The sequence below is a fragment of the Oncorhynchus mykiss genome, chromosome 7, assembly GCF_013265735.2.
Source record: "Oncorhynchus mykiss isolate Arlee chromosome 7, USDA_OmykA_1.1, whole genome shotgun sequence".
NCBI classification, from domain to species: Eukaryota; Metazoa; Chordata; class Actinopteri; order Salmoniformes; family Salmonidae; genus Oncorhynchus; species Oncorhynchus mykiss.
Window position 1 is genome coordinate 18,000,861 of NC_048571.1, and position 15,070 is coordinate 18,015,930.

Genomic DNA, 15,070 nt, shown 5'->3' on the forward strand with positions numbered 1-15,070 from the left:
ATTACAGCATCTCTTCTGTAAAGTAAAATGACAGTATTAAGCTGGCAACTGGTACAAGTATAATGCTGTCGAACTACAGTGAAATTCTCCCTGAAATCTAAATGTAAGAAATACAATACGTTTGAACATAAAATACATTTATTCAAATTGGTAACAACATTAAAACCAATTAGCAACACAATTGACAATAGAAGTAACAACAGTTAACATATATGGTTAACTAAGAACTGCTGTTTTTATTTATTTACTTTTCTGCTCTTTTGCACACCAGTATATCTTCCTGCACATGACCATCTGATCATTTATCACTCCAGTGTTAATCTGCTAAATTGTAATTATTCACCTACCTCCTCATGCCTTTTGCACACAATGTATATAGACTCTTTTTTTCTTTCTTATTTTCTACTGTCTTATTGACTTGTTCATTGTTTACTCCATGTGTAACTCTGTGTTGTCTGTTCACACTGCTATGCTTTATCTTGGCCAGGTTGCAGTTGTAAGTGAGAACTTGTTCTCAACTGGTCTACCTGGTTAAATAAAGGTGACATTTAAAAAAAAAGAAAAAGAAAAAAGAAAACATGCAGTTGCAGTTAACTAAGAAAACAACAAGTTGTCTATCAATGAAGATAGTTATAAACAGGTCAAGGTGCAGTACCAAACCAGCATGTGATACAAATATTCTTCCACTTCACCACTGCTCAGAAGATACATAATCAAATATTCTGAGCTTCACGTGTCTCACCCGACAGTATGAGGTTGTCGTCTGAAACTGAAACGTTGAATCTACAGTAGCTATAAGCTATTTAAGTGAAGAAATACAGTATGTTAGAGTCATTTTTACAGGAGGCTTCAAATAACAGTTAATAACAATATTTTTCTGCATTTGACCCATAATGCAGTGCAATCCACAGCATTAACGCTGTAAAACACATGTGCAGTATTTTACTGTACATTCTACATGGTTTTGCTATTGAAATGACAGACAAGTCTTACAGTGTAGAGAGACAAATCGGAATTACTGCTCTGTATGGTCATCATTTGGGGACGCAAAAGTTCTAAATCCTGACTTTTTGACTATCTTCCCCTGCAGCCTGACTATTGTATTGTTTTCTCAGTGGACCAGATTGATGGTGAGGTTGTGCAGAGATTCTGAGACAGATGTTTTTCAGAGGGAGTGCGTGTGTGGGGTGGGGGAATAAAAATGAACTTGACATAGTAGTTCAAAAAGGAGTTTTGTTATGACAACTTCAGCACCATGGACAGGGAACAGCATCTGCAACATTCTCCCCCTCTCTGTAACTTGATATAATCATTAGTACTGTGGCCTGTTTCCATTGATTCATTTGTGGAACTGTATCCTTCTCTGTATCTGATAAACAACAGTCATCTTGCAGTCATCTTATGCATTCTATGCATTGGCAGTTACAGGAATGCCACAGTCAACGGGAGACATAAACCCACGCGTTTCCCATGGGTCAATGTAAAAATAGACGATACAGCTTTATTGCCCTGGCCTGGCGTCACGCATAGCTCCTTCTCAACGCATGGATATACGATTTCCTCCACAGCCTTGATTGAGCTGAGCGCGAGGTGCATGAGCTGAGCGCTGCCTGAGCGGGGTAACGTCACTGTCGGTGGCACGGCAGCATCAGTCCATTCTCCACAACAGCAGCAGTAGCAGCGAGCGCAACACTATAGAGCGGCGGCAGGGTCCCTCACATGATCATTTTGAAATGTTGGAGAAACTACGCTGTGCAACAACCTTTTACTACAGAGTCAATGCGGGCAAAGTGGACTTTGAATGCTTCAAAATGTGCCCCAGTCGGACCATATTTATGTTGAAATAAGGAAAAGGTCGGAAGAGCTAAGAGGGGGAGATTTCCTAAGGATGAGTGTAGACAAAGGGGAGACATTCAGGCTTTAGCGGTTGGAACCACTACAACTTGAGTCTCAGGAGAAAGGTGCGTTCCTACTTGGACAGCGGCATCGTTCTTATTTTTGGCAATAATCATGCCTGTTCGGAGAGGTCATGTGGCGCCACAAAACACCTTTTTGGGGATAATTATAAAGAAATTTGAGGGACAAAGTGAGTATTATCTTTGTGTTTTCACAATAATGTATCTTAAAATTCATAATATTCATTTTGTTGGGAAAATGTATTTGCCTTGTTTGCACACACATTGTTTTGATCTGAATATTGGAATTTCGACAACACATTTTTTTTTAAACAATCAGTAAGAGTAGAGCTGATATTGTTGTGCTTGTGATACTTTAGAAGTGGGAGAGTTGAGGTTAAAATAATTTAAATATGGGATATCATTGAGCATTATTTAAGGTACTTCGAAGTAGCAACAACGTATGTTTCTCCACAAGATTACATGGCAATAAGTAGTATCCAAACAACAGACACATAAATCAAATCAAATCAAATCAAATGTATTTCGTACATCAGCTGATATCTCAAAGTGCTGTACAGAAACCCAGCCTAAAACCCCAAACAGCAAGCAATGCAGGTGTAGAAGCATATAACCTTTTTCAAATACTCCCACATTTGACATGGTTATGGTCAGGTGGTTATGTGCCAGTTATTCAATGTGGATATCTCTGTTTTATAGTATGGCAATGGCATGAACATTAATCAAGAGGAATGAAGCACACACCTCCATTAACAAATACTGAAGCAATGATAAGACTGAAAGAGAAATGTTTAATTGATCATCTGTATATTTTGTGATTTATAATACAGTGTACATTTTATACTGTATATAAAGCATCATACAGAGTGGTATTTTATCATATACCTCTGTTGCTACCATGAGTGTGTTCACCATCCCATTCTTCCCCACTATGATCATACACTCTTCTACACCTTCACAGATAAGAAATTCATTATAGCCAATGCCCGGGTTCAGAACTGCGCCATCATCTACTGCAACGATGGCTTCTGTGAGATGACCGGCTTCTCGCGGCCGGACGTGATGCAGAGGCCGTGCACCTGTGACTTCCTCCATGGAGAGTTCACCAACAGGCATGCCATCGCCCAGGTAGCCCAGGCTCTGATGGGGTCTGAGGAGCGCAAAGTGGAGATCACCTACCACCGCAAGGATGGTGAGTACGGACTACGGAGTCCTCCCCACTGGGCTTGTTGCTCATGCTTTTGCATTTATATGAGAAATTTGAAGCAAAATATTGGTCAGTGAATAGTGACAGAATAATGCAGGAGAGACAGGAAATGGAATGGGCTTGGCTTGACAAGGGACTTTTCTGGGTGTCTGAAGTAAACACTTAGGTCATTTGTGTTGAACAAAAACACTTACAGTGTATGTATGACATCTCATTTAGTGGCGCTCAGATAGGGGGGTTTCTGTCTAGAGCTTTTGAAGTAGAAAAACAGTATCTGTTTGTGAAGACAATTGCATCTCCAGTCACTGTATACAAAATTGAACATTTTAATACATAAAAAGGTGACATATAATTGAATGAGTCGTTTAGTTTAAGCCGCTTCTGAATTTTCCATGGAGATTATGAGTTGGCATGACAGCTGCTATTGTTTCGACAGGTCACATGCTTAGCGAGGGGCAGAGTGAAAGTTTAAACCACCTCTCCCATATCCAATAACCAGGGTCACCCAGGGTGCATGCGGATGCCCTCTAACGATGATATTCCTTCCTATCCAGATGACTAAGCTTGTAGCGGTTGCGTCATGGTCAAGGTGTATGTAATCACTTGCCTTGCTGTCATTTCCACCTACAAGGGCTGAACGGTTTCATAAGAGCTGGTTGAAGCCGGGTTAAAGTTGGTGACTGGTCATGAAACATGGTTTGCTGTGTGCTGACGGGACATTTTCACCTTGTTAAAGAAATCCTGGCGAGAACCCTGCATGTGGATAGGGGGATGTGGACAGGTAGGGTGGAGGACCGTACTGGAGAGATGGATGACGGAGGTATAATGGTGAAGAAAGAGAGGACAACGTGGGAGAGTGTTCGAGGGAACGAGGGACTTGTACTGTTACTAAGCCAGGACATAGTCTGGGGGTCTGATAAAGTGATTTAGCTCGACAGAGATGTGGATGAATACATGGGGTGTGAAGTGGCCCTGGTAATAAACACATCATTACCACAAACTCATATCAGTGCACCAATGCCTCTGAATGGACCGTCTCTGCAGTGTGTTTTTCCAACATAGGAGAGGCCTCACAGGCATCGATCGCTTAATGAGGACACAAATACCTTCATGTTGCATTGATCTTCAAACCTGCCGTGTTGGGAGAATAAATCAATAGTGTCTGTCCTGCTATCTTTCGCTGGCCAGGCCGCCCCCTAGAGATGGGATGAAGGGATGAAAAGAAAGATTGGAGGGGTAGAGAGAGAGGGGTCCTCATTATTGTTGCTGGAGCTGTAAGGCTCTAATTACCTCCCGGTCTAAACTTCCTGAATCTGTAAGTTGCGTTCCAAATAGACCCCTTTTCCCTATATAGTGCACTACTTTTGACCAGGACCCATAGGGCTGTGGTCAAAAGTAGTACACAAGTAGGGAATATGGTGCTATTTGGGACTCAGACCATGAGCCATCTTTCTAGGGAGGGTCACAAACCTCTCATAACACAGATAGATTTTCACCTCCTTATAACAATTGATTTGATCATAAGCGTTACATTATAATATACTCATATTTTGGGTTAAGTATTGGTAAAACGACATGACATTGGTATGCACATCAAGGACGTAGGCATGGGTGGGCCTGGGTGGACACAGGCCCACCCACTGGGGAGCCAGGCCCTGCCAGGCCCCCCCAATCAGACTGAGCAAAAACCCCCTGAGGAACATCAGGAAATTACGACCTTTCCAAAAAAAGGTCTAGGTACACTTGATGGAATTTCTTCAAAAGAGGATGTATGATCATGACCACCTAATCATCCCCAGCGTCCAATTAGCTCATTCATCCCTCCTAATCTCCCCTTTAGATGTTCTCCAGATTGTTGCTGTAAATGTTCTCAGTCAATTTACCTGGTAAAAATAAGGGTCAAATAAATAAATACATTTCTGAAATCAGATTTCTCTCTGATATTGTATTGCCGAGGGAGATGTCATTGTGGCATGGGTGATTGGTCATTTAGTTGGATGCCCCGATGGACCACTTGGAACCTGCAGGCCAATCTCCTCCAATTTACAGTAATCCCCTGGCCCTTAGAGCCCGTCTCTGTCCTTTACAGCCTGTGAAGGATTTTCTTGCCTCAGCAGAGTTTTGTCAGGCAGATTAATCTATTATGAGTTGACATCTTGTCCTTTTGGTGAACCTTTGGTGTTCCTTTTATAGCTTGGTTCTATTATAAAGTTACAAAGTCCTCCTCGAACCGTTTCCTGTGCTTACATCAGACATTAGGTATTGCGTTGTTCTTTAGTAAGTGAGGTATGCCTCTCGCTCAGAACGGCTGTGCATTCAAGGATCCAAAATGGCTGCTTGCCTCGCGTCATATACAGTATAGAGGTGCCGAGTGTGATGCAATGTTGTAATGATCTTAACACCATCTGTATTATGCTATCAACCTTGACTTCTTTAAAATGTACCACCCAAAGTGGCACATTTCAGTTGTGTCTTTCAGTTCCCTGCTGTCTCTGTTTGTCCCGGATACTACAACAACAAAACACACTTAAGGCCATGCAGGTGGCTTGTTCTCTTGGAGACGGAACAAGACAATGTCATTGTAATCACTATACATCTTGTAGTGCGTGTCTGTGGTGACATCATTCGTTCCGATTCGGTCCCTTTTTTAAGATGTAATCAAGAGGAAACCAGAGCTTGATGCCTCTGTGCTGCGATGGGATCCTTTTGCAATCTTCACATCCATCCGTGTTTCAGATTGGTCTGATGAACGCTCACAGTAGAGTTCTCTTCTGTTTTCCTTCCATGTCTCTCACTCTGCCGAAGTAGTGTAATGACAGTCGTGAAATTCTGTCACACAACAACATCATGTTTTTACAAATGCTTAATCTCAACCTATCTTACTACATGCAGACTATTCTATTCAATTGAATGCAATCGTCGCTCTGTGTGTGTGTGTGTGTGTGTGTGTGTGTGTGTGTGTGTTTTCTCAATTTGGATTTGAATTTCTCAACGTATTCACATATTCAAATGGAATAATCACACAGCCTTAACCTCTATTACGCAGAGCAGACTGTGGAGATCGGGTGAGTGGAGAAACCCATACATGCTGTGTGGCATCCCAAATGACTCCTTATTCCTCATTTAGTGCACTACTTTTGACGAGGGCCCATAGGGTTTATTGGGCCCATATTTTTATTGTGTGCTGGGCAGGTCACGAGGGTGAGACACACGAGAGTAAGTCAACATTCCATCTAGACCAGAGGGTCAGACAGGCCCAAACACATACACATTAGGTAAACAAAGAGGGAGAGGACCGACGAGTTAGTGACTGTAGAATTTCAGTGTTTAGCATACCTGATTCAACACAAACTCTCACTTTTACCTCCTCTCTCTCTCTCTCTCTCTCTCGGTCTCTCTGCTCTCTTTCTCTCTCCATGCTCTCTCTTTCTGCTCTCTGCTTTCTCTCTCTGCTTGCTCTCTCCCCCTCTCTCTCGCTCACTTTCTCTCTCTCTCTCTCTCTCTCTCTCTCTCTCTCTCTCTCTCTCTCTCTCTCTCTCTCTCTCTCTCTCTCTCTCTCTATCTCTCTCTCTCTCTCTCTCTGTTGCGCTGTCTGTCTAGATCTGTAGGTGTCACAATAATGACTCGTTCCTATCAGTGGCATTTTAAAAATGAAACATTACATTGACTACCCCATGAAGCATAGTATTTCTGTATTTCTGAGTAAATCTGCCATTAGGCTAATCCTACACACTTGAGAAATATAACTCTGTCCCTATATCCCTGTGTGTGTGTGTGTGTGTGTGTGTGTGTGTGTGTGTGTGTGTGTGTGTGTGTGTGTGTGTGTGTGTGTGTGTGTGTGTGTGTGTGTGTGTGTGTGTGTGTGTGTGTGTGTGTGTGTGTGTGTGTGTGGGTGTGTGCATGCACGTGTGGGTGTATGGATGTATTTACGTTCAATATGTTTAGTTATTGTCTTTGTTCAGTTTTGTTTGGTACTTATAATATCAGTGAGACAATAATTTGCATTCATTGGTTACATTAAAGTCCCTATCATTCACTCTGGGTTTTCGCCATAGGCACTGAACACATCTAAATAGCATGAAGCGAAGCTCTCTGTCACCATTGCCATGACAAAGTAGCAACCTGCAGTAGTATGCAAATTTCCTAGAAGATAAAAGGGCTATAACAACCACTCCGACCTATCCCATCTGGAATTATGAGTGGTGATACGAGCGATGATATGTGCATAAAGCCATCTATTGAATTGAATGACTTTCGAGAGCAGAGAGTGGAATGTCATTTTTATATGGATTTGCTGCGCAAATAAGATCATCTATCTGCAGTATGGCCTGTAGTCAAATATGCTATATCAGGTTCCACAGTCTCACTGAATCAGGAGAGAATACTGAGGTAATGTCAACAACATTGCATATGCTACTGATGCAAAAGAGATTGAAAGACGGGAGGAGGAAAGAGGGACAGAGAAGGAGAAAGGGAGGGAGGAGATGGAGAGAAATGGAGAAAGGAAAGAGGGAGGGAGGGATGAATATAGAGAGGGATAGTGGGAGAGAGAGATACAGTGAGTGGGAGGGAGGAGAATTCAGGTGCTGCTTAATATTGGATGGATATTTCCATCACGGGGACACCCTCTTGAATTTAGTCCAAGCTCCTCTGAGCAGCCTGAGCAGCCTGTCTCAATTATAGATGAGCCTGGCACCAGCTATCGCTGTCTCTCTCACTCTCTCTCTCTCTGTCTCTCTCTCTCTCTCTCCCTCTCTTTTCCCCATCTCTCTCTCTCTCTCTCTCCCTCTCTTTTCCCCATCTTTCTCGCTCTCTCTCTCTCTCTCTCTCTCCCTCTCTCTCTCTCTCTCTCTCTCTCTCTCTCACTCTCTCTCTCTCCCACTCTCTGCCCCCCCCTGTCATGCTGAAACAGGAAAGGGCCTTTCCCCAAACTGTTTCCACAAAGTTGGAAGCACAGAATCGTCTAGAATGTCATTGTATGCTTAAGATCTCCCTTCACTGGAACTAAGGGGCCTAAACCAAACCATGAAAAAGAGCCCCATACCATTATTCATCCTCCACCAAACTTTACAGTTGACATACATGCATTCGGGCAGGTTGAGTTCTCCTGGCATCCACCAAACCCAGATTTGTCTGTCGGACTGCCAGATGGTGAAGCGTGAGAACTCGTTTCCACTGCTCCAGAGTTCAATGCTGATGAGCTTTACACCAATCCAGCCGACGCTTGGCATTGCGCATGATGAAGCTCCCGAGGAAACAGTTATTGTGCTGACGTTGCTTCCAGAGGCAGTTTAGAACTAGGTAGTGAGTGTTGCAACCGAGGACAGATGACTGCTGAGTGCAATTCAGCACTCAGCAGTCCTGTTCTGTGAGATTGTGTGGCCTATCACTTTGCTGCTGAGCCGTTGTTGCTCCTAGACGTTTCCACTTCACAATAACAGCACTTACAGTATTCGAGGCAGCTCTAGCAGAGAAGAAATTTGACAAACTGACTTTTTGGAAATTGAAACTCACTGAGCTCTGGAGTAAGGCCATTCTACTGCCAATGTTTGTCTATGGAGATTGCAAGGCTGTGTGCTTGATTTTATACACCTGTCAGCAACGGGTGTGGCTGAAATAGCCAAATCTACTAATTTGAAGGGGTGTCCACATAATTTTGTATATATAGCATACAATATGACAGGGATGAATAGCTGTGATGTTGTGGATAGGTTTTTCTTGTGCACCCGTTCGATTTGCACTACCGTCAAAGTTCATGACTTCCTAGCCTGTTGGTAGGTGTGTCGGAGAGCAGGCAGCTTGCATGTTGAAGCAATAAGCAAACTCTTGCATTGGTTGGTTATGTATGACAATACATTGTGTGAAACAGGACCAATATAAACACTTCCTACATTGGGTGTACAATGTAGGCCTACTGTAGAATGAAACAGTAAAATCATTTATTTCAGGCTACTTCCTTTGGTGCAAATTTTCCGCTGTGTCTTTGCATGACCATTTGGAAATCAGTTCAATTTCACAATGAATTCCTCTCTTGCCTATTGTGCCCCTCCCCCTCCTCATGTACCCCTAAACCAGAGATTGTTTTAGTCACAGAGTTACCGCATAGTGTTGTCATAGCAACAGATGGAGGATGGAACCAGCCAACATATATTCTCTTGTCCTCTTCTCTAATCTATCATGGCATGTCTCTACCAGCACCTGAAGCACTGGAGCTCACTGTAGCCATGACAATTGTCAATTCCATTCTCATGAGATGTGCAGATTGCTGAGTCGTGCTGTTTGAGCTGTTCAAGGGATTATGGGACGTTCAATGAGACATTTTGTCAAAAGAAGTTGAGAATTCTGTTCTTAATTCTATTAATTGTCATTAGTACCCTAGTTGTGATACTGGATATGCCTAAGACTTAGCCATAGGGTAGCCTACATAGGGCCATGCCCGTGTAAGACACTATAGACAGATGTAGGATCTTAATTTCAGCCAGTTTGCTCCAGCAGGAAAATAATCCTGCAGTTACAGGGAATGTTAATTATTATGTGGATTATAATTAATGGACATTTTTGTAGGGGTTGATAAAAAAAAAAAAAATGTTTTCAAAGTGGAAATGACAAACTTTAAGAAGCCTTTTTTAACCAGAAATACACTAGAAGAAAGTTATCCTGCAACAGGGTGATCAAATTAAGATCTTACATCTGTAGCACTCCTATATTCTATCTCCACAAATGTCACCCGCGGGGAATCATGGGTATCCGACCTGATGCAGAACTCTACCATAGGAGATGCCATGCCTGGTTGAGTATGGATGGATGAAGGGCAGGGTGTCCAGGCTTTTAAACATCTGAATCACTGAATGAGATCCTTGTTGATTTGTTGTATTTTTGAAACAGGTGTGTTACTTCAGGAACACAATCGATGTATTGCTTTGACTAACTGACTGATTGACTGACTGATTGACTGACTTGATGGCATTACAACAGCCTCCAAGCAGCAAACAACGTGGCCAGCCAGGCAGGCAGTATTCTTCCCCCTTCTCTCTCCTCCTCTCTCTTCCCACCATCCCCCCTCTTTTCTCTCCTCCTATTTTCCCTCCATCCTCTCCCCATATGGCTACAGTCCTAGAGGCTATCTTATCCAGATCCTAGCAGTGCACCAGATCCCTGCTAAACAACACCCTGCCCAGCAAGCTACCGTCAAAGAAGATCAGCCAAACGACATATTGGCAGGGATAAGAAAAATATTTTGTAGGTTGTTCACTCTCCATTTCGATATATATTCTACATATGGAAATCAATATTTCCAAATGAGCTTAGATATCTCCTCTTAGGGTTGTCAGTGAAATGCATATTAGGCGTAGGTGTATAGTTGTGGCCAAAAGTTTTGAGAATAACACAAATATTAATTTCCACAAGTTTGCTGCTTCAGTGTCTTTAGATATTTTTGTCAGATGTTACTATGGAATACTGAAGTATAATTACAAGCATTTCATAAGTGTCTAAGGGTTTTATTGACAATTACATGAAGTTGATGCAGAGTCAATATTTGCAGTGTTGACCCTTCTTTTTCAAGACCTCTGCGATCTCCCCTGGCATGCTGTCAATTAACTTCTGGGCCACATCCTGACTGATGGCAGCCCATTCTTGCATAATCAATGCTTGGAGTTTGTCAGAATTTCTGGGTTTTTGTTTGTCCACCCGCCTCTTGAGGATTGACCACAAGTTCTCAATGTGATTAACGTCTGGGGAGCTTCCTGGCCTTGGACCCAAAATATTGATGTTTTGTTCCCCGAGCCACTTAGTTATCACTTTTGCCTTATGGCAAGGTGCTCCATCATGCTGGAAAAGGCATTGTTTGTCACCAAACTGTTCCTGGATGGTTGGGAGAAGTTGCTCTCGGGGGATGTGTTGGTACCATTCTTTATTCATGGCTGTGTTCTTAGGCAAAATTGTGAGTGAGCCCACTCCCTTGGCTGAGAAGCAACCCCACACATGAATGGTCTCAGGATGCTTTACTGTTGGCATGACACTGGACTGATGGTAGCGCTCACCTTGTCTTCTCTGGACAAGCTTTTTTTCCGGATGCCCCAAACAATCGGAAAGGGGATTCATCAGAGAAAATGACTTTACCCCAGTCCTCAGCAGTCCAATCCCTGTACATTTTGCAGAATATCAGCCTGTCCCTGATGTTTGCTGCCCTTCTTGACACCAGGCTATCCTCTAAAAGTCTTTGCCTAACTGTGCATGCAGATGCACTCACACCTGCCTGCTGCCATTCCTGAGCAAGCTCTGTACTGGTCGTGCCCCGATCCCGCAGCTGAATCAACTTTAGGAGACGGTCGTGGCACTTGCTGGACTTTCTTGGGCGCACTGAAGCCTTTTTCACAACATTTGAACCGCACTCCTTGAAGTTCTTGATGATCCGATAAATGGTTTATTTAGGTGCAATCTTACTGGCAGCAATATCCTTGCCTGTGAAGCCCTTTTGTGCAAAGCAATGATGGCGTGATGGCACGTGTTTCCTTGCAGGTAACCATGGTTGACAGAGGAAGAACAATGATTCCAAGCACCACCCTCCTTTTGAAGCTTTCAGTCTGTTATTCAAACTCAATCAGCATGACAAAGTGATCTACAGCCTTGTCCTTGTCAAGTGTTAACGAGAGAATCATGACATGATGTTCGCTGGTCCTTTTGTAGCAGGGATGTAATGCAGTGGAAATGTTTTTTGGGGGATTCAGTTCATTTGCATGGCAAAGAGGGACTTTGCAATTAATTGGAATTCATATGATCACTCTTCATAACATTCTGGAGTATATGCAAATTGCCATCATACATACTGAGGCAGCAGACTTTGTGAAAATGTATATTTGTGTCATTCTCAAAACTTTTGGCCTCGACTGTACACTTTATTGCTAAAATTGTGATTCTGTGGCCATTATTATCTGGCATAATGGAATTTCACCCCTGATCTCTTCTCTCGTATCGTTCATGGATTACATGTGTGAGCAGTCTATCTGTGAATAAACAGTCATTCATGATTTCATTTACTACTGATGTTGACTGTTGATTGTGTTGGTCCAATCATGGTTGTTTGTTTATTGTGTATTCAATGAGGCTGATACTTCTACAGTTCCAGTTTTAAGTTTTTGGGACTTTTATTGAATTAAAGTGAGAGAAAAATAATAATTATACACTCATATTTTCTTAAGATCGTTTGATATAAAAGTTATTTTCAATGCATTTAAAGATTGAAGATATAGTGGATGAGTCTGAGCTAGTTTTGCTTACTCGCTCTCTCTTTACGTTCACTCCTATTTAGGGTTCCAAAGATACCGGTAAATTACCAAAGTTACCAGAATCTTCAGTAACTTTGGTAATTAACAGAAAATAACTTTGGTAATTTATAGTTGACAATGTATTCATATAGGATTAATTTGTTATATCTGTGTCCATATTGTCCATGAGTTTCTTGTAGATAGACCATATGGTTCAAGAGATAATATACTTATTAATGAAAAACAAATATTTTATTGTATTTTATTTAACCTTTATTTAACTAGGCAAATCAGTTAAGAACAAATTCTTATTTACAATGACGGCCTACCAAAAGGCAAATGTCCTCCCGCGGGGGACTGGGGCTGGGATTACCAATAAAAATGTAGGACAAAACACACATCACTACAACCCTACAGAAAGAGATACCTAATCATCTTTGGCATTATTTTCCCTTTTCAACTGCAACTCTTCCATCAATGGATTTTTCTTCAAATCTGCCTCCAGTTTGACAGTAAAACATTGACAACAAATGCATTTTGACATAGTAAAATAAATAAGTGTGTACAAAAATAAACCCTCCTATTAAACATCAATGGTATTAATTTGATATTTACAAAAGCAATTATGGTAAAGTGTCTTGCTCAAGGGTGCTGCAACAGTTATTTCAGGTCAGGTCAGGGATTTAAACCAGCAACCTTTCAGTTATTCGCACAATGCTCTTAAAACACTAGGCTCCCTGCCGCCCCACTAAATTGATGGATAATGTTTACAACTTGTCATTCCAATTATTATATATATTTGTATCTTATTTAATTATTTCATATATTTTACATGTGATAAATCCACACAGAGGGCCAGAGATAATTACAGACATATGTGATAATCTGAAGTACCTAAAAGGGACACTAGATGTCTTGTGATAGATTACATAAAATTCTTGAAAGATACCAAAATTCTGGTAATTTACTGGTAAATGTAGAATGTTGCAAGTAATATACCCTCCCTTTACAACCGTATTAAAGGAGTATAACTACTGTACCATACTGAGCCCTTCGGGGCAGTCAGCTGATCCATAATATCGCTAGAGGCTAAATTGAAGGAGGTGAAAGTGGCTTGCCCAGGGTTGGGGAGTAACGGATTACATGTAATCCATGTAGGGGATTATAAAAAACATATTTTAAAAACTGTAACAATATTATGTTACATTACCAGCAGAAATATTGTAATCAGACTACAGATACTTTTGAAAAACAAGATGATTACCTCGAGGATTACTTTTAAGTTCAGAAAGGAGATTTGCAATCTTTGACACTTCTCTGTATTCATAATGACATTCAAATTAGCATTGAAAAAAGGCGCAAGTTTAAGTTTGTTCCAAATGAGCGAGTCAGACCATAAATCAGAGAACACTATGATGACACACCCCGAATGTGTTTGATGAATCGCTGGAAAAGAGCAGGAATAGGCTTTTGTAGGTTACAGTCCAAGCTACGTATTCCAACTGCTGTCGGCATCCAAAGATTATCCAATTTGAATAAACGCTTGGAGGTAAGGATGACAGCAGTGGTGTAGTCAACGGCGATTCCGATATCACTTATTATTGATATCAACATAGTTCATTGATGTGAATCACACAGCTGCTCTCTCATTTAGCTATTTACGCCTTACGGATTGTGGTTGTTGTGGATGGCTGTTCACAAATCTAAATGTGTATTTGAACCCAATAATGGTTGAATTCAAGAAGTTTAAGCTGCCTATCAATCATTGGTTTTGACACCAGTGGATAGCCAGTGAAAAATGTGCTCTTGCAACAGCTGCACAGTGCGGATCCCAGCCTATGTAATAAAAGTGGGGATTTTATTGCTCAGTCTAATTCATGCTGGTAAAAAAATTGACACATGTTCAAACTCACAAACTTTCTAGACTTAAAAGGGCGATCTGTAGTTGCTACATCCATTTTTGGACATAAATTATATATACAGTTGAGGTCGGAAGTTTACATACACCTTAGCTAAATAATTTTAACCTCAGTTTTTCAAAATTCCTGACATTTAATTCTAGTAAAAATTCCCTGTCTTAGGTCAGTTAGGATCACCAGTTTATTTTAGGAATGTGGAATGTCAAAATAATAGTAGAGAGAATGATTTATTTCAGCTTTTATTTCTTTCATCTCATTCCCGGTGGGTCAGAAATTTACATACACTCAATTAGTATTTGGTAACATTGCCTTTGAATTGTTTAACTTGGGTAAAACGTTTCGGGTAGCCTTACACAAGCTTCCCACAATAAGTTTGGTGAATTTTGGCCCATTCCTCCCGACAGAGCTGGTGTAACTGAGTCAGGTTTGTAGGCCTCCTTGCTCACACACACTTTTTCAGTGCTGCCCATACATTTTCTATGGGATTGAGGTCAGGGCTTTGTGATGGCCACTCCAATAGCTTGACTTTGTTGTCCTTTTTAACACAACTTTGGAAGTATTCTTGGGGTCGTTGTCCATTTGGAAGACCCATTTGCGACCAAGCTTTAACTTCCTGACTGATGTCTTGAGATGCTTCAATATATCCACATAATCTTCCTACCTCATGATGCCATCTATTTTGTGAAGTGCACCAGTCTCTCCTGCGCAAAGGCACCCCCACAACATGATGCTGCCACCCCCGTGCATCACGGTTGGGATTGT

The 15,070-nt window shown here is 41.5% G+C and overlaps 1 protein-coding gene across 4 annotated transcripts in view; it reads left to right on the plus strand.

Annotated features, from left to right (window-relative positions):
* The first annotated feature begins 1,472 nt into the window (after window positions 1–1,472).
* LOC110527422 (potassium voltage-gated channel subfamily H member 7) overlaps window positions 1,473–15,070 on the plus strand; it is a 77,667-nt gene continuing 64,069 nt past the window's right edge. For 3 of the 4 annotated variants that reach the window (XM_036982845.1, XM_036982846.1, XM_036982847.1), the window contains exons 1-2: window positions 1,473–2,086; window positions 2,878–3,108. In XM_036982845.1, coding sequence (XP_036838740.1) covers window positions 2,011–2,086; window positions 2,878–3,108 — 307 coding nt within the window. In that variant the 5' untranslated portion in view covers window positions 1,473–2,010. The remainder of the gene's footprint in view (window positions 2,087–2,877; window positions 3,109–15,070) is intronic. The other variant, XM_036982848.1, reaches the window with a different exon arrangement.